We start from the raw sequence: 20,297 nt of genomic DNA on the forward strand, positions 1-20,297 counted from the left end.
AGAAGTACACCTGTAAATCAAATTAAACAAAACACTTGGTAAAATTTTTATACAACTTTATTTCAACACTACACCCTAATGTGAATGTGTAAAAATTTAATAAAGGAAAATAAATATACATATTTACATAAAACGTGGTTATGTGAAAGTGACATGTAGGGCTCAAAAACCTTCCATTAAAACCTAAATACTTTGTGGTCAAAGACAATTTACACACATACAAATGTCATTCTATTTTTCATGTTTAACTCTTACAAATGATTGACTTTTGCTTTAAAAAGCAATTTCTACTTGATTATAAAAACAGTGCTAAGATGCAAATCAAATGAATATATCCCCACTAAGGAGTATAAAATACTGTACAAATGTATGATTATGCAGTCCTTTCAAAGCACTCAAGGATGTGCTATGTGAGAGAAGTTCACTACAAACACAGCTATTCATTCTTCAGTTTGTCATAGGAACTCTGAATTCTTTGTGTATATAAAGTTCACAAAAACTCATGTTTTTCGCTGAGAATTATTGAAAGTCTGTGGTGAGGTATTGGAGAGTATCTTTCGAGAGACCCAAATGGATGGAATCTAGGTAGTGTAGAAACCTGTGGCAAAAAGAAAACCTTCTTAGCAAATTATTTCACACATTCCCAGAAGAAATTACCTGTACATAAGTGCAGCCTGTGCTTAACCACACCCTGGCTTCACAACTTGATGCGGTTCTCACCTTCGCTTCACCCTGCCTTGCTCCTTAAGCTGCTCTGACCTGCAGATGGTGCGCAGGGCTGGCAAGTAGTCCACGGCAGCTGCAGATCTGTTGCCCAGAGTGCCAAACGCTCCTCTGGACACCAGACTCTCCATAATATCTCTCCGCTGCAGCACCAACCTGGAACAAAACCATTACCTTTTTTTTTATCTGCAAACATTACACAACATTATATAGGCATGTGAAACAGTTAGGACAACCATGACATCTATAGGCAGTGTTTCCCACAAATTCATTTATTTGTGGCGGCCCGCCACGAAAGAATTACGTCCGCCACAAATAAAAAAATAAAAATTTTAAAATACATTTTTTTTTGTTGTTGTTGTTGTTGTCCTCTCCAGCTTTTTAGGCAAATCATATAGTTGATGTAGATGCCCATATCGGCTGTTCAGATTTACTTTACAAAAGAGAAGTGTAGGATACTTCTCTTGTTGCCTTATTTGTATTTGACTTTATTAAATGTATTTATATTAGAAACAACATGTGTATATAACAAAGGGTGCAAAGTCTGCAGGCAGTAGGAAACACATGATTAAGTGTAGGGAGTAAAACTGATGGCAGTCTAAAGTTCAAGATTTTTGGAGCTCTTTGTTCAGTGGATCAGATGTTTGATGAAGCTCTGTGTCTATCTACCACCACTACTGTTTTCTGTTTATTTGTTACTGACTGTGGCAGGACACCTCTGCCTCTGTTTCACTTTATGTTGCTGGTAAATAATATGGTTGTAGTAGTAGGCTAAAGTTAAATTATTTAGTATGCACTAATTAAAGGGGCAGAGCTTTGAGACATTTTAGCTTTTATATTTTATAAGATATATTTTTTGTAAGAACCACAATTAATAAATATATTTCAGTGAATAACTTATTGTTCAAATCTGTATATAAATATGTACATAAAGTGTTGTAATTATATCGTAAAATGGATGGATGGATGGACGTTTAAAACAAAACTGTTATTATTAATTAGTAAGTATACATTTTTTGAGCCTTTTTAGAGAAAATCAAATCATTGTAGTAAATTATGCAAATTACTCGATGATGTCATGGTGACCACGCCCATGGCCACGCCCCCATCGCCACAGGTATCTTGGCAGTTTATGGGAAACACTGATAGGGGTTTTATGGGTTGTGGTCAAATTGCGAGCATACAAGTAATACAGATATACTCAAAATTCTATAATCAATCCTGTTCATGTTCCTGCTAAGATGTTTTGCTTTATGGCAGCCATGTTTTTCAAATAATTTTATTCAAATTCCACACACGTATGCTCGTCAGTCCCTTTAAGATGTTTACCAAATTTGGTGCTGATTCGGCCAAACAACTGTCAGTTACTTTGTTTTATAGAGCGCATTGACCTGTGAGAAAAATGTTTAGTCAATCCAACTAATTGGGCTAAGGTCTGAAGTTCAATCATAGCAGTACCATGTGATGTACTTGTAAAATAAAATAATATAAAAATAATAGCACAGGCAACCCAGTAAGGATGCTAGTTTTAACTCATTTTACATGGAGCCCATGGGGTGTCATAAATGTTTAAGTATTAGTCGCTCGTACTCACTGGGGTTGACAGAGGCTTCTCTGAGTAAAGCTGCGTCCTTCACAATGAGAAGCCACAGGTAGGGCCAGTGCTGCCACCACGTCCAGCTGCCGGGCTCGATCCAAGGCCTCTGCTGCAGCGTGCCGACACTTTTGGAAGCTCATCTCCTCCACCGCAGCCTGGATCTCCAACACACGTTCACCAGTTACCCAGCTAAGTGTGTCCATTTCAACCCTCAAATCGTCCGTCATTCCGTCCTTTAGTGCTGTGTTGACTGGTAGGTTTCCCCTGCCGACATCATCTCCACGATGAGCCAGCAAGGAGTCTATGACAGACATGCTGTCAAAAAAGTCACTTATTGAGTCCAGGCATTGGGAGACAGGGAGAGCCCTTAGGCGCTCTTCAGGAGTCAGCGGCTTTAGTTTCTCCCTTTGTGGGAGTAGACTCTCGTTGGTTTGTGCCTTGGTGGGAGGCAGAACTGTCTGCAGCTTGCAGAGAGAGAGGAAGCTCTCCTCTGAGTCAGAGTCTGAGCAGCCTCCATCCTGATCAGGAAAGCGGTGTCTTATCTTGTTTTTCTTCATCCTGTGGGACACTTTCACCGGACTGCCGTCGTCTGAGCAATCGGCTGACTCAACAGACTGCAACTGCCTTGCTTGGGAAGGCAGTGTGTCAGATTGAACAGTATCAGATGGGGGCTTGAGTTTGTAGGTGGTGGTCAACTGTGTGCAGGGTAAGGGTAAGAGGGTCTCAATGTTTGAATAAAGAATGTTCACTCGTCGTCGACTGCTCTCCATGACCAGCTCCCAGCACGCCGCCTCATCTTTCCGACTCTGTGGATGCAAAATGCACTGTGACTATCATAGACACTTGGCTACTACATAATGTAAGAAGTCATCTTTCATGTATTGTCATACATGTGCTACATAAAGTCTGCTATGGGAGAATATTTTTGTAACATCATAATGTTATACTAGCACAACAAAACTGGGCTCTCTTGTAAAGCACTAATTCTTTTCAATGATGGATAATTGTAATTGAAATAATTTTGTATTTATAGGGCGCCAAAAACAGATATGAAGGCACTTGACATCTGGGAACCAAGGGTAAAGCCACTAAAGAGTACGATTTCAATTTCATTCCCTGACACCCCTTCTCAACTGTCTATGCGACGTCAAGGCTTGGTTAGCCCAGAATTTTTAAATAATGAATGAGGGAAAAACGGAAATTTTAGTTTTTGGTCTGGCCCTCATTGACTTGGGACCATTGCAAAATTATGTGCGTCCCAAAGTCACCAGCCTATAGACAGTGATTTTAAACTTGACAAACAAGTCAATGGCGTTTTAAAATGGTGTTTTTATCATCTTCGCCTTTTAGCAAAAGTAAAACACTAATACTAAAAATCTACTCAGAGGCCTAGTGGTTAGAGTTTCCGCCCTGAGATCGGTAGATTGTGAGTTCAAACCCCGGCCGAGTCATACCAAAGACTATAAAAATGGGACCCATTATCTCCCTGCTTGGCACTCGGCATCAAGGGTTGGAATTGGGGGTTAAATCACCAAAAATGATTCCCGGGCGCAGGCACCGCTGCTGCCCACTGCTCTCCTCCCCTCCCAGGGGGTGAACAAGGAGATGGGTCAGATGCAGAGGACACATTTCATCGTGTGACAAATCATTGGGTACTTTAACTTTGAAACCGTTTTTATCTTTTAACCTTTTTGTACAAGTCGTGCATGCTTTTATTTCAAGTCGCCTGGACTACTGCAATTCACTTCATGCTAGCATTAGCCAAAAAGCTCTCTCCCGGTTGCAGTTAGTCCAGAACGCTGCAGCACGACTTTTAACAGGGGCCAGGAAACACGAGCATATAACCTCAATTCTTGAGACTTTGCACTGGCTCCCTGTTCATTTTAGAATTGATTTTAAAATGTTGCTGTTTGTTTTTAAAGCTTTGCATGTTTTTATAGGTTTTAATTTTCCTGAGGGAACTCTCCTGAAAGAATCAATAAAGTACTATCTATCTATCTATGGACTGGCACCTCGTTATATCTCGGACCTCATCCAAATTTACAGTCCTGCGCACGCTCTGAGGTCCGAGAGCCAGCTCCAGCTCGTGGTGCCCAAGACGAGACTTAAAACCAGGGGAAACAGGGCCTTCTCTGTGGTCAGCCCTAAGCTCTGGAACACTCTGCCCCTCCATGTTCCAACTGCTCCCACAGTGGAGTGTTTTAAGTCTCGTCTTAAGACCCACTTTTATTGTCAGGCTTTTAACACTACATGAGTTGTGTGGCCCTCTGTGTTTTTAAATATTTATTTCTATTTATTGTTATGATTGGTTTTACCCTTTAAAATCGTTTTTAATCATATTTATTTTTATATTGTTTTTAGATTTATTTTGTTTTCATTCAGTCATTGGTGGAGCTAAGGATAGTATTTGAATCTTGTTTTTAATATTTTTGTGCAGCACTTTGGAAACATTTTTTGTTGTTTAAATGTGCTATATAAATAAAGTGGATTGGATTGGATTGAGCCACATGAGCAATTAAAAAAAAAAAAACCTTGATAAAAACCCAAACTCAGTATGGGGTGGCTGAAGGTCTTCACAGTAGTGACTTTAAAAAATTGTATCGTTAAAGGGTAAAAAAGAATGTTGAACTCAGAAAAACAGGTCTGAATACCTTTTCTATCTTCACTTAGCAGTGAATGATGTGAGTGAATAGTTTACCCCAAGCAGCTCCCAAATGTCTTCCTCGGGCTGGATATTCAGCAGGCCCAGCAGGCTCTCAGTGCAACCGCTTTCACATGGAGGCTGAGGTGATGCAACCCGCAAGGCCTCTGCTTGTTCTCCACATGGATCTGCCTTCAGCTTAGTTCCTAATTGTAACAAACACATTTTAATAGTTTCATTCTCTCTTAGTTTTTCATTATTTTCTTTGTGATGATTGCCAGTGATATTTGAGCTCAAACGGATAGAATTAACACGGCTCACCAATTTGGTTGGCGTCAAGCGATGTCGTGGTCACGTGGCGTCCACCAGCACTGCGAGTCCAGCACTGCAGTTGCAGCAAACTCTGCCTGATGTCACAGCCGTTGACTTGAAGCAAAGCGCTGACATCGCGCTGTTCTGTCCTTGTGTCCTCAGCCAGACACAACAGGCGCAGGTAGCTGCTCACGTCCAGCTGAGGCCGGGGAGAGATTCAACTTTTAATGTGATCAAGGAACCCCTTGCTGCGTCACAAGTGAAGGCCCTGCTCACCAAAGAAGGTGTCTTGAAATTGATCTCTTCAAAGATGCCGTCAAACATGGTGCTGAAAGCAGGATCTGCAAAAACATATGAATTAAACTTAAAAGACTTATATTTAATCAAATGCCATCCGACACAAAAGCTACACAAAGTGTCTGATTTTGTGCCTAGTGATTGAACACAATCTGCTTCTACTCACCGCTAGTGGTAAGGATGACTGGCCTCTTGGTGGTGCTCATGAATGTCTTAATAGCGGCAAGAAAGCCATAGTCTTCATCAAAAATCACGTCCACCTCTTCAAAGAGGATAAGCGAGGTTGCCGGTGTCTTCTTGCTCTGTTCTTCGTTGTTGTCCTTGTTCACCGTACAAGCCACATGTGATTTGACCATGGCCTTTTTTTGCTTCGGGGTGTCCACATGTGCATTTTTCTGCTTGATAGAAGCTAAAAGAAGAGTACAAATGATAAATACTCAGGGATGTGAGCACCCATTAAGAAAAAACTTTTCTATTAGCACAAAGTGCTGCCACGCTAAACCAGAAATAAATTTTTTTGTGTAAATCAAGACTACAGTTCCTGCAATTGGGTACATTTCCACACTCTATTTTACCTTTAGATCTACCAACCTCTATTGTGTGTCTTTTTGACACTTACACGTTCTAAGTAATGTTCCACATATTTTTTTAGTAGTTTAGTAACATTTTTATCATTGAAAATATAATGTACAATTCTGTAGCATGCATTCAAACAACTCAGAAAACATTTCCCATTTGGCAACTCTATCCGATAGCCACCTCCCTTCGGGTAATATACTTGTGGTGTTGTGACCTCTGTTTACAATCCGTCACGTCACGAATATACCTTCTTGCTGGCTACTAATAAATACTCTAAAACAGGGGTCGCCAACCTGTCGATCGCATTTGACCAGTCGATTTTTGGGACCCCATCGGTCATCGCAAAAATATAAGAAAATAAATTACCTCAGTGACACTAACCACGTTAAACCCAGATTCCGAACTAACAAAGGTCTTAACTCATTCTCTTTCTATGCCACATCAATGTGGAATGCGCTCCCAACAGGTATAAAAGAAAGGGCATCTCTATCCTCCTCCAAAACCGCAATAAAAGTTCACCTCCAGGCAGCTACAACCCTAAACTAACACCCTCCCCAGATTGCTAATAATCAAATGTAAACAATCAAATGCAGATACTTTTTCTTATGCCTTCTGATCTCTCTCTCTCTCTCTATGTCCACTACTTGCTGTCCATATCCTACCCCCCCCACCCTCCACACCCCTGATTGTAAATAATGTAAATAATTCAATGTGATTATCTTGTGTGATGACTGTATTATGATGATAGTATATATGATAGTATATATCTGTATCATGAATCAATTTAAGTGGACCTCGACTTAAACAAGTTGAAAAACTTATTCGGGTGTTACCATTTAGTGGTCAATTGTACGGAATATGTACTTCACTGTGCAACCTAATAAAAGTCTCAATCAATCAAAAACACCACCACCCAGAGAATGACCAACAGACCCGCAAACGGGCAAGCATTTTAACACGCCCGCACGCCTTGCCTCTCTCTTCAGCCTCTCATCCCGTGGCTCTCGACACCTTGGCCACACCCCTCCAAACGGCTGTGCTCTACACCCGCTTGTCTCACAAACACGCATGCTCATAAATCATTGAACTGCAACAATGCATTAAGGCTGATTGTTGCAACGCATCAAACATTTTCTATCATCCAACATCAACAACTCTTCCCTCAACCACGAGTGTATGACCATCACCGCTCGCCTGCTACCAAGCCAAACAATAAAGTCTGTGAACATTGCTCCAAAGCATGAATTTGGTGTTGAATACAAAAGTAAACACTTACTTGTGCGAAGGCAGTAATATATGATAAAACAAGGCGGCAGCTAAAGAAGGACTTTCCCGTTTATTCCCTCTTTATCACACAGGATAAACTTCCCAGGTGAACAGCTGATTTTACTTCTGCCAATGCTGACATAGGACAACCATGTGACTCGTGCCCCATAAGTGATCAATCAATCAATCAATGTTTATTTATATAGCCCTAAATCACAAGTGTCTCAAAGGGCTTTACAAGCCACAACGACATCCTCGGTACAGAGCCCACATACGGGCAAGGAAAAACTCACCCCAGTGGGACGTCGGTGAATGACTATGAGAAACCTTGGAGAGGACCGCATATGTGGGTAACCCCCCCCCTCTAGGGGAGACCGAAAGCAACGGATGTCGAGTGGGTCTGACACCAATCATAGCATTAATAAATATATCGTACTACGGTACTAAGACTATAGTGGCCATAAACAGTTAGCTTCTACAACAGAGGTGCCCAAAGTGCAGCACAGGGGTCATTGGCCCTAGGCACATTACAAAAAAACAACAAACATGAAACCCAATGAAAAAAAGCCAAAATGTTGATATCAGCCAATAATAACGACAAAAAGCTTTGCCTTTAAAAAACAAAAACAAAATTGTTATATATATATATATATATATATATATATATATATATATATATATATATATATATACATACACACACAAAAAAATATATATACGTACATATATTTACATACATATATACACATATATATATATACATACACACACATATATATACACACACACACATATATATATATGCGTGTGTATATATGTGTACATACATACACATATGTATGTACATGTGTGTGTGTATATATATATATATATATATATATATAATATAAATATATATATATATATATATATATATATATATATATGTGTGTGTCTATATATGTAGTTGACGCCGGGATCTTGGCTAGAAAATGTTAGTGACCACTGCTCTAGAACAACAACAGGTTCGGAACTAACAGTGTACGGATGGTAATCATCCAAATATGATTAGCAGCAAAGTAGATAGTCGTCAATGTTGTGGCTCGGAGTGCAAACTGAGGCGACAACAAGTAAGCTAGCAAGCTTGTTTCGTTGCTCTTGATCATCTCCCCGTCCTGCAACTCAGTGCGCCGTTTAGGCAAGAGGTGAGTACCCGCGGCTGAGGTGAGCGTTCAAGAAATTTTGTTTCGATCAATTTTTTTTATATTTAATTAAAAAACTTGAAAATTAATGTTTAAAAACACGAATCTATGGACATTTCACATGCCTGACTAGTGCACAGCTGCGTAATTAAGGGTGATGTGGGTTTACCCTTTTGATCGTGCTGCTTAACACTCGAAAGTTCCTTGTTGCTGGATTTGCCCATTTTGAAGAAATTGGCTAAAGATGTTGGCGGCAGTCCTCCCTTTTTAGCATCTCTCGGGGATTGGGGAGTTTTTCTGGGAGAGGACATGACACTGCGGGGAGAGTTCAGCTTCCCTAGATGACAAAGAAACAGCATCATCAGCAACAGTTTGAAAACAGCCAAAACCAAGACAGATGTGCTTGTACATACTGGGAGAGACTCCATGCTTGCCAGCGCTGCTTGCACTGTAGCTGTTGAAGTAGGTGGGCTTGTGGGCGTTGACTCCCTGGCTGTCCACTTGGTGTGACTGGGTGGCTTCCTTCAACTGGGAAAGGATGAGGCGGCCACTCCGCTGAGAGGAAGCATTCACCTCAAATACCTATAAAAAAACAAGTGTCACATAAAAGGTCCATAATGATGATGATGGCGTGATGTTCCTCACCTTAAAGCCGAGCTCATGAGCACAAGCATAGACTGTGGCCGTCTTGCCGATTCCTGTGGGTCCTGTGATGAGGACTGTGTTGCACAAAGAGTCTTCTGCAAGCAGGGGGTCATCATCTCCACAGTCCCAGTCGCAGTCTGTAGAAATAAAATTGGATGAAAAATTGTGGATTTGACTGACAAAACAAGCTTTTAAAAGGACGCACCATTGCTGTCTTCCTCTCTTTTCTTCTCTTTCTGCTTATTCCTCTCCTCCCGGTCAGCACGGAGCTTCCATTCCTTCAGCCAACTACACATAAAAAACACAATTGACCGAATAGATAAAACGGTTACTCATACAGAAATGAAATAAAACACATTTTAATGCTCACCTGTGAAGTCGCTGCACTGAAGATGCGTTGCCAATGATGTCACCGGAGTGCTGCGGCTGGTATTTTTCTGTCCACAACACATCCTCCTTTGCTCCCTCTGTGGAAAACACTGCAGGCTAAGTTTAATTCAGTGAACAACATAATGATGTCAACTAGAGATGTCCGATAACATCAGACTGACGATATTATCGGCCGATAAATGCTTTAAATTGTAATATGGGAAATTATCGGTTTCAAAATTATCGGTATCGGTTTTTAAAAGTAAAACGTATGACTTCTTAAAACGCCGCTGTGTACACGGACGTAAGGAGAAGTACAGAGCGCCAATAAACCTTAAAGGCACTGCCTTTGCGTGCCGGCCCAGTCACATAATATCTAAGGCTTTTCACACACACAAGTGAATGCAAGGCATACTTGGTCAACAGCCATACAGGTCACACTGAGGGTGACCGTATAAACAACTTTAACACTGTTAAAAATATGTGCCACACTGTGAACCCACACCAAACAAGAATGACAAACACATTTTGGGAGAACATCCGCACCATAACACAACAGAACAAATACCCAGAACCCCTTGCAGCACTAACTCTTCCGGGACGCTACAATATACACCCCCGCTACCCCCACCCCCCCAACTCAACCTCCTCATGCTCTCTCAGAGAGAGCATGTCCCAAATTCCAAGCTGCTGTTTTGAGGCATGTTAAAAAAAAGAATGCACTTTGTGACTTCAATAATAAATATGGCAGTGCCATGTTGGCATTTTTTTTCCATAACTTGAGTTGATTTATTTTGGAAAACCTTGTTACATTGTTTAATGCATCCAGCGGGGCATCACAACAAAATCAGGCATAATAATGTGTTAAATCCACGACTGTATATATCGGTATCGGTTGATATCGGAATCGGTAATTAAGAGTTGGACAATATCGGCAAAAAAAGACATAATCGGACATCTCTAATGTCAACACAAACAACCCTGATAACACCACCTTTTTTCCCGGTGTCCTCAGGCAAGTCATCAAGCACAACCAAATTGTTATCTGTTCCAGGCAAAGGCCTGTCTTTTCCCTCCGCACTCAGTTTGGTTCCTCTCTGGGTTCGTCTTGTTCGACCTCCCCTTTTAGGTGTCTCCGGCTCGGAGGAAGAACTTTCTAGACAGGCGGCCCGCTGCTTCTTAGCTACTTTGGACCCCTCACCATCCTTCCGCTTCCTCTTGCCTCCTACTGGCTCCAATGAATGTGTGCTTGCAGCTTCTGTTACAGTGCAGGAAAAGTTAATTGTTTTCTTTTTCAAATAAAAAACACAGTGGCGGTTTACCTGAGGGATGCTGGTGTTCGGCACGTCTGGCCAAGAGGCGGGGCAGGAATGTCTTAAAGGGGAAAGGAGGGTTTGAGGTTTTGACCTCTTCCACAAGTATCTGGCGAACATTTTCTGACATTTCAGGCCTCCAGCCAGAGCCCTAAAGAGATAAAGAAAGGGGGTGAGTGCCCAGTTTATATACCGGTACAGTCGCGGTCAAAAGTTTACATACACTTGTGAAGGACATCATGTCATGGCTGTCTTGAGTTTCCAATATTTTCTACAACTGTTATTTTTTTGTGATAAAGTGATTGGCGCACATACTTGTTGGTCACAAAAAACATTCATGAAGTTTGGTTCTTTTATGAATTTATTATGAGTCTAGTGAAAATGTGACCAAATGTGCTGGGTCAAAAGTATACATACAGCAATGTTAATATTTGCTTACATGTCCCTTGGCAAGTTTCACTGCAATAAGGCACTTTTGGTAGCCATCCACAAGCTTCTGGTTGAATTTTTGACCACTCCTCTTGACAAAATTGGTGCAGTTCAGCTAAATTTGTTGGTTTTCTGACATGGACTTGTTTCTTCAGCATTGTCCACACGTTTAGGTCAGGACTTTGGGAAGGCCATTCTAAAACCTTAATTCCAGCCTGAATTAGCAATTCCTTCCTTTACCACTTTTGATGCGTGTTTGGGGTCATTGTCCTGTTGTAACACCCAACTGCGCCCAAGATCCAACCTCCGGGCTGATGATTTTAGGTTGTCCTGAAGAATTTGGAGGTAATCCTCCTTTTTTATTGTCCCATTTACTCTCTGTAAAGCACCAGTTCCATTGGCAGCAAAACAAGCCCAGAGCATAATACTACCACCACCATGCTTGACGGTAGGTGTGGTGTTCATGGGATTAAAGGTCTCACCTTTTCTTCTCCAAACATATTGCTGGGTATTTTCGCCAAACAGGTCAATTTTTGTTTCGTTAAATTATTGGAAACTCAAGACAGCCATGACATTATGTTCTTTACAAGTGTATGTAAACTTTTGACCACGACTGTACCTGTACGATCTTACAAAGTATTACTTTGTCTTATAGATACAATAATAGCTTTTAAATCAGCTACAAAGATGACAGGGACATTTCTATAGAAATTAAACTTGGATAACCGTAAAATTTGTTTAACAGTATAGAGTTACTGTTCTATGACTGGCACTTGTTATCATTGAGGTGTGTTTGGGGTTGATATGTTGAAAAACTGCAATGCGGTTCAGTTTCATAAGAGATAATATTTGACATACTCGTTCGCAGAAGACTCGAACATCTGGTTCTTTCTTCACAGCAAAGGAGCCAATCAGAATTGGAGGTGGCTTGGACACTTGGATGCTAAGCTCTTTGAGATGACACAGTTTTGGAGACTCGGGCCAGGGTAGACCCCATAGAGGGCAATCTGTTGTTGCATAAAATACAGTAAGTTGTACTGACACCATGCAGAATAGTTAGTAATCAGTGAAGAAGAATGAAGATGGTGACTATACCAGTGGGCGGTTGTGTCAAATGCATGACAGGTTGGAAAGAGGAACAAGAAAGGGCGTACGCCTCCTTGGTGGCAACGGCCTTGTTGATCTGCTTCTTGAAAGATTCAGGCAAGCCGCTCTTCAGGAAATCTCTTCGAGCCCTAAACTGTTCATCATCCTGGGAGTTTTCCGAACCCTCTCGACTGCTCTCATCGAATATTGAAATCACATCAGATGTCTTAGAAGCATTCTTCTCATGGCCCAGCACGGCAACCTTGGAACCTTCGATAAATGAACAGAGAACCATGTTGTGGACTGATAGCTCTTATACCAATGTGATTAGTCTTGAATTATATCAAAAGCGGAAATTTCTACCTGAAGGAGCTTTAACAGCTTTGCCCAGAACTTCGTTGAGGCTTCGTAGTGACTTCCGACTTTTATTTTGTTGTCCAACCTGGGGAGAAGCAGACTCTTCCTCTTCCAGGCAGATGACAGAATCCTGAAATAAAGCCCCAAGTTAAATGTAAATAGTTTTATGTTTAAACTTGATGTTTATTGTCTTATGTAACTTGCCAGCACTTTGGTCAACTTAATTGTTTTGACTCGACCGTACCTCGTCTTCACAATAAGTCTTTGCGATTGATGCCTTCGCTCGTGACGAACGCCTTAGGGTGTTCTTAGCTTCAACAGCAGCAGATTTCTTACTCTTTTGAATGGCTTTCGCTTTCTCTACCAGTTGTTTTGCCTTCCTCTGTTTTTTTGAGTCATTCGACACCTTAAAAACAAACACAAGAGTGTGACAAGTGAGCATAACTTGTTTTCCCCCTCCTCTGACAAAAAGAAAAATGTACTTACAGTAGAGGCCACTAGCGGGTTCTTGCCACCCCCAGATACATTTTGATGAAGTCTTCTAAACTTTATCCTAATGAAACAATAATTTCATAAATATCAACAAACTTATGAGTCACTCATCAATGTTAAATATGATTATGTACCTGATTGGACTCTCTTTACGGTCAGGAGGACACACCATCTCCGCTGCATAGACTCCATGTTTGGACTTGTGTGTTTTCGAAGTGGATAACTTGACAAAAGTCTCTTTGGGAGAAGCAGCAGAATCTTTTAAACCATCCCGAGTTTCTGGTGAAGCTTTGACGGCCTGCTTGACCACAGCCTCTCTTCTGGACCTCCTCACAATAGAGACGGAGGGATTTGAAGCATGTGGCTCCTCACCGTTGCCTTCAGATTTAGGGGCCACAGTCTCCTCTGCCTTCTTCTTGCCTTTTCTTCGTAGGTTTGGAGCTTTTTTGGTTTCCTGGCTTTCACTTTCTTCTGTTGTGTTATCGACACCACACTCTGATGGTTGCTTTTGCTTGGTCTGGTTTTTGTTCTTATTTGTTTTGCACCCATCTAGACTGGGTTGCCGGAAGGCAGCCATGAAGTGTCTCTTCTGTGCGTTGGGGCACTTAGGTGTGGATTCACTCTCGATCACAGCCAAGTCAAGTTCCTCCTCCTCAAGAACGACATTGGATTTCTGCTTACCCTTCACCGGAGATTCCTTAGCAGGTCTTCTCGTAGCCTTTCTCCTGTTGATTGGCGAGGCTGCCTTTCGCGGAGGCTTCCCCAGCTCCTGCTTGGGGGAGACACTGTGCATTTGAGCCTGGATAGTGATGGTTCGCGGTGAAACTTGGATAGACAGCTCCTTCGGCGCCTCTCCAGAATTGGAGTTGTCTATTCCATCAGAGTCTTTGAGTGCTTTATTTCCCTCACACAGCACATTTTCTGCACTCTCACTCTGAGTGCGCACAAAATCCTTAAAAGATATCATGATGGTGCTACTGTTCAACTGAGAGTCCTCACCAGTGTCTACCTCTATGCTGGCCTCGCAGGGAGAACTGTCTGACACCTTCTCCTCAGATTCAGAATGATATGCCTGCTTTTGTTTGCTCTTTTTGGAATTGTGTCCTGACGTTTTGATACATTTGTCCTTCACAACTATAGAAGAGGTATTGTTTCCACATTTAGAGGCATCATCATGATGTTTTTCTTTTTGGGTCACTAGTGGTCCATTAGTGGCACAAATCTCAGAGCTAAGCTGAGCCAGAAGAACAGCGGCATCACTACCAAAGACACCACACACACGGCTGGATTCCCCTGCCGAGCTTGTGTTTTCATGCAACTCCTCCTCAATAAAGCAGCTGCTGTCATCGGCCAAGCAAACAGGGTCAGGCTCCACAAGTTTCCTTGCAACTTTAGTGGCCTTTCTCCTCCGTTTGACCGGCGGCTGCTTCATTGCTACGTCCGCTTTGGCGTGTTTATCTACAGACTCATGACTGGTCTCCTTAGGCTGCTCTAATGGGCTGGTCTTCCCTTTGGATGTCAATGACCCCCGGCTGAAGTAGTCCATGATGTTATTGGAACGAGGGGGCGAGAAAGGTTTCTCCACAGCTTTGGCGACAGGGGAGAAGTAGCTGGTGATTGTTTTGACAACAGAATTCCCACCGTCTTTGCTAGATTTCTTGCAAGGCTGTGAACAGAATAGGGGAGGTTACCATCAGAAATGAACAGGTGCAATAGCAATTGCATGTCTTAAATGCGAAAGTACCTGCGTGTCAAAATCCTCTATGACAGACGCCATTGCCACCACACCAGCCATAATTTAGAAACCTAAGGGAAAGAGTAACAATTGTAATGGAAACATATTTATTTGCTATCCTACCACTCGAATTTGTGATTCATCATCATTTATTTTTATTCCTTTCATGAAAATGCATTTATACAAGCCACGTACAGTTCACACTTTCATTGTTTTTTTTGTTTCTTACACATTTCCATGATCAAAAAGGAGCAGATGGAAGAATAATATTCTTATATTTATCTGCCCCCTTTTTTAACACAAATTATTAAACTTTATCACTGTTCCCTCCACCAACACCCGAACTCCAACATACTTTTTTATTTTCGTTTAAGCCTTTTCACAATGACACGTCCAATCAAAATTAAAATCCAGTTTGATATAATGCCAGTTGTCTCTTTTTGTAACTCTTTTTAAATTCAAAAATATTCTTGCAACTTTTGAAGTCTTTCTTTAGAGAATCCCGTGCTTTCACGCCAGCAACAGACAAGCACATTTGTTTCAAATTTGTTCACGCTCTTGGATGTTTAAAGTAGGGCTGCAACGAACGATTAATTTGATAATCGATTAATCTGTCGATTATTACTTCGATTAATAATCGGATAAAAGAGACAAACTACATTTCTATCCTTTCCAGTATTTTATTGAAAAAAAAACAGCATACTGGCACCATACTTATTTTGATTATTGTTTCTCAGCTGTTTGTACATGTTGCAGTTTATAAATAAAGGTTGTTTTTTTTTTAAAATTAAAAAAAAAAAAACATCGGAAAAAAAATAAAAAAAATCCTCTGTGCATGCGCATAGCATAGATCCAACGAATCAGTGACTAAATTAATCGGCAACTATTTTTATAATCGATTAGTTGTTGCAGCCCTAGTTTAAAGTCATACGGCCTTCTGTGATTCTCATCTTCAGACGTGAACACAAATAACTTTTGTAAGTCCTTCGGAAGAACTTTACTTCTAGCTTTGAACATCACTAATAGAGTATGCAATTCTACAATGTCTTTTAGTTTTAATAAGCCTGACCTAATGAAGAGTGGACTTGTGTGGTCTCTATATTCTACTTTAAAAAATAATACGAATTACTCTTTTCTGTAAAAGAAATAAAGGCATGTTGCTGTGATATGTATTTGCCAATATTTCTGCACAATAATTGAAATAAGGTAGAATAATTGAGCAATATAATATTCTCATTGTATTATACGGGAAACTGTATTTAACCTTGTTCAAAACAAATAAGCTTTTAGATACCTTATTTTTCACATGCAATATATGAGCAATCCATTTCAACTTTTCATCTAGGATGACCCCAAGAAATCTGATTTCAGACACCTTCTCAATTTTCACATTGTTTATGGATAAACTAACTTCTACCTTTCTTTTATTACTGAATACCATCAATGTAGTATTTTCCAAATTTAAAGATAATTTATTTACATCAAACCATAATTTTAGTTTAACCACTTCCTTTCAATATTATCAGCTAAGATTTTCAAGTCATCTCCTGAACAGTATAAATTTGTACCGTCTGCGAATATTACGTACTGTAAAATTTTCAAAACCTCACAAATATCATTTATATGTAAAATAAAAAGCTTGGGTCCTAAAATCCAACCTTTGCATCACACATACAGCACAATGAATCAAGAATTACTAGAAATCAAACTCAAACTGACAGACTTTGGTCACAGGGGAGAAGTTGATATAGTAGTGTCTTGTGTTTAAACACAACATAATACTACCACCACCATGCTTGACGGTAGGTATGGTGTTCCTGGGATTAAAGGCCTCGCCTTTTCTCCTCCAAATATATTGCTGGGTATTGTGACCAAACAGCTCAATTTTTGTTTCATCTGACATCACATGGACAAAGATAAGACCTTCTGGAGGAAAGTTCTGTGGTCAGATGGCTACCAAAAGTGCCTTTTTGCAGTGAAACTTGCCAAGGGACATGTAACCAAATATTAACATTGCTGTATGTATACTTTTGACCCAGCAGATTTGGTCACATTTTCAGTAGACCCATAAAAAATTCATAAAAGCACCAAACTTCATGAATGTTTTTTTGTGACCAACAAGTATGTGCTCCAATCACTCCATCACAAAAAAACAAGAGTTGTAGAAATTATTGGAAACTCAAGACAGCCATGACATTATGTTCTTTACAAGTGTATGTAAACTTTTGACCACGACTGTAGGTTCAAAATATACCTTAAATGAATGACCTATTGACCTATCTTACGGTGTGCGTAGACCCCTGAAACCAGATCAAATAAGTTTCCCAAAAGAGGCGGCATTAGCAGGCTCCAGTTTCTGCTCCTCACAATAATCAAATCACTTGCTATCCTACCACTTGAATTTGTGATTTGCATCACACATACAGCACAATTAAAACTGACATACATACATACAGCACAATTAATCAATAATTACTAGAAACCACACTGACAGACTTTGGTCACAGGGGAGAAGTTGATATAGTAGTGTCTTGTGTTTAAACACAGCATAATACTACCACCTCTATGTTTGACGGTAGGTGTGGTGTTCCTGGGATTAAAGGCCTCACCTTTTCTCCTCCAAACATATTGCTGGGTATTGTGGCCAAACAGCTACATTTTTGTTTCGTCAAATGATTGGAAACTCAAGACAGCCATGACATTGTTCTTTACAAGTGTATGTAAACTTTTGACCACGACTGTACGATCTTACAAAGTATTAATTTGCCTTATAGACACAATAATAGTTTTATAATCAGCTACAAAGATGACAAGTGACATTACTATAGAAATGTGTTTAAACACAAAACACGCATGACACATAATTAAGTGGCCCTCCAGTTTGTTTTCAAGACAGAAGGTTTATAATACATAAAGAGAAGGTAACAAGTAACGAGTAAAACAACTTGCACTGAGCCTAGTCTATAAAATCCGCCACACCTCCCTGATACCGAAGTACATGTCAAACAACTTCCTTAACATAAATGAACGCCATAACCACAACACCAGGGGGAGTTCCACAAACCACAATAAACCCAGATTCCGCTCTAACAAAGGTCTTAACTCATTCTCCTTCTATGCCACATCAATATGGAATGCACTCCCAACAGGTGTAAAAGAAAGGGCATCTCTATCCTCCTTCAAAACCGCAATATAACACCGCCAGGCAACTTCAACCCTAACACCCTCCCCCTTCCACATCCCCGGATTGTAAATAACCAAATGTAAATAATCAAATGTATTTCTAATGCAGTGGTTCTTAACTTTGTTGGAGGTACCGAACCCCACCAGTTTCATATGCACATTCACCGAACCCTTCTTCTTTAAACTCACAACAAAATACACACCTGCAAATCAGTATGACTTCTGCTGTTGCCGTATCCGTAATACGCCGATAGGGAGAAGTTTTTATTTACACGATGAGTCGGGTGTGTCTTCACCTCCACCGAACCCCTGAGCCCGACTCACCGAACCCCTAGGGTTCGATCGAATCCAGGTTAAGAACCACTGTTCTAATGTATATACTTGTTCTTATTCTATTTGAACTCACTATGTTCTCTGCTCGCTGTACATATCCTACCAAGTCAGACCTACACTGTTTCAATGCCCATTTCTCTGATGATGCAATTGTTGATGACTGAAGTGCTGTTATCAACCAAACCCTCCTCATCCCACCCCCCGGATTGTAAAGAATTCAATGTATATACTCTGATGATAAACTTGTGTAATGACTGTATTATGATGATAGTATATATTTGTACCATGAATTGATTAACGTGGACACCGACTTAAACAAGTTGAAAAACTTATTTGAGTGTTACCATTTGGTGGTCAGTTGTACGGAATATGTCATGTACTGTGCAATCTACTAAAAAAAGTTTCAATCAATCAATCAATCAATCAAAGACCTATCTTACAGTGTGCGTAGCCCCATGACAACAGATCAAATAAGTTTCCCAAAAGAGGCGGCATTAACAGGCTCCAGTTTCTGCTCCTCACAATAATCAAATCACTTGCCACCACTTGAATGTGTGATTTGCATCACACATACAGCACAATTAATCAATCTCAAACTGACAGACTTTGGTCACAGGGGAGAAGTTGATATAGTAATGTCTTGTGTTTAAACACAGCATAATAACACCATCACTATGTTTGACGGTAGGTATGGTGTTCCTCACCTTTTCTCCTCCAAACATATTGCTGGGTATTGTGGCCAAAAAGCTCAATTTTTGTTTTAATAATAGTTTTATAATCAGCTACAAAGATTACTATAGAAATTAGTTTAAACACAAGACAGTAGTAGTAGTTAGTATATATATATATATAGATAATATAGGTAGTTCTTATATTCCCTGGCACATAACATCACACGTATGACACATAATTAAGTTGCCCGCATGTTTGTTTTCAAGATAGAAGGTTTATAATACATAAATAGAAGGTAACAACACAACAATCATTGCTGTCATGGCACCTCGACAAACAGCACAGTGTTATGGTCAGAAAACTTACCGTAAACACGAAAAAAGTAAAAAATCCTGTTTCCAATTTGCGTCCCCGCGTCAATATGAAAACAAACGCACACGGTCTGAGATGAACATTTGTTGGTCTGCTAGCATATCACGTAACAAATGGAAAACAAGCTAGCAAAACACTGAACAATTCATTCGAATAAATTTTGCCGCGCAACACTTCCCGAAACAGGTCCGCACATTGTCCTCATGTCGCCCTCCGATGCACGAACGGAAAGTAGAAGCCGCGAGAGTCGTGTTTCGCTAATGTGTTGAAGTTTAGTGTTGAAAATGCATTATTTCCGAGGACCGTTTCAAAAACGCGCCAGAGTAGTTGTGAAGGAAGCGCGCCAAATGTACGTGACGTATTGCGTCGACGAATTCAACCAATCAGAGGAAAGAACAATAATTACGTCATGACTCGGCGTCGTTTGACCACATTCAAAATGGCGCATGGCAGCTTTTTTTTTGGTATATTGGTCAAACTGACAGCGACACCTACTGACTAACTTTCTCATAAATTCTGTGTTGAACAGTATTATAATAAACTAAATAACAAATATTTTGGTATTCATTTTTGCTAATACTGTTCTCTCAATGATTTCCATATTTTGTAGGAAAACGAGAGGGTACAAACACCGCCTCATTAAAGTGTCTCCAAACTTTTGATTGTTACTGTTGTTTATTTTTTACAAAGTAAAAAAGCCAGCTAATCAGACATA

General features: G+C 40.4%; 1 protein-coding gene across 1 annotated transcript; it reads right to left on the reverse strand.

Annotated features, from left to right (window-relative positions):
* Positions 1–58: 58 nt before the first annotated feature.
* On the reverse strand, positions 59–19,918 carry LOC133642765 (ATPase family AAA domain-containing protein 5-like). Its single transcript, XM_062037140.1, has 22 exons — positions 19,577–19,918; positions 15,032–15,093; positions 13,422–14,953; positions 13,282–13,348; positions 13,040–13,201; positions 12,802–12,925; positions 12,448–12,708; positions 12,211–12,359; positions 10,933–11,074; positions 10,605–10,868; positions 9,612–9,708; positions 9,447–9,529; positions 9,242–9,378; positions 9,010–9,178; positions 8,766–8,933; positions 5,737–5,979; positions 5,550–5,614; positions 5,283–5,472; positions 5,019–5,167; positions 2,318–3,126; positions 721–879; positions 59–598 (listed from the first exon to the last, which is right to left on the reverse strand). The coding sequence occupies exons 2-22, from the start codon at positions 15,080–15,082 to the stop codon at positions 520–522; spliced, it is 5,100 nt and encodes a 1,699-aa protein (XP_061893124.1). The 5' UTR covers positions 15,083–15,093; positions 19,577–19,918; the 3' UTR covers positions 59–519.
* Between the last annotated feature and the right edge of the window lie 379 nt (positions 19,919–20,297).

This window comes from Entelurus aequoreus, linkage group LG25 (genome assembly GCF_033978785.1).
Source record: "Entelurus aequoreus isolate RoL-2023_Sb linkage group LG25, RoL_Eaeq_v1.1, whole genome shotgun sequence".
NCBI classification, from domain to species: domain Eukaryota; kingdom Metazoa; phylum Chordata; class Actinopteri; order Syngnathiformes; family Syngnathidae; genus Entelurus; species Entelurus aequoreus.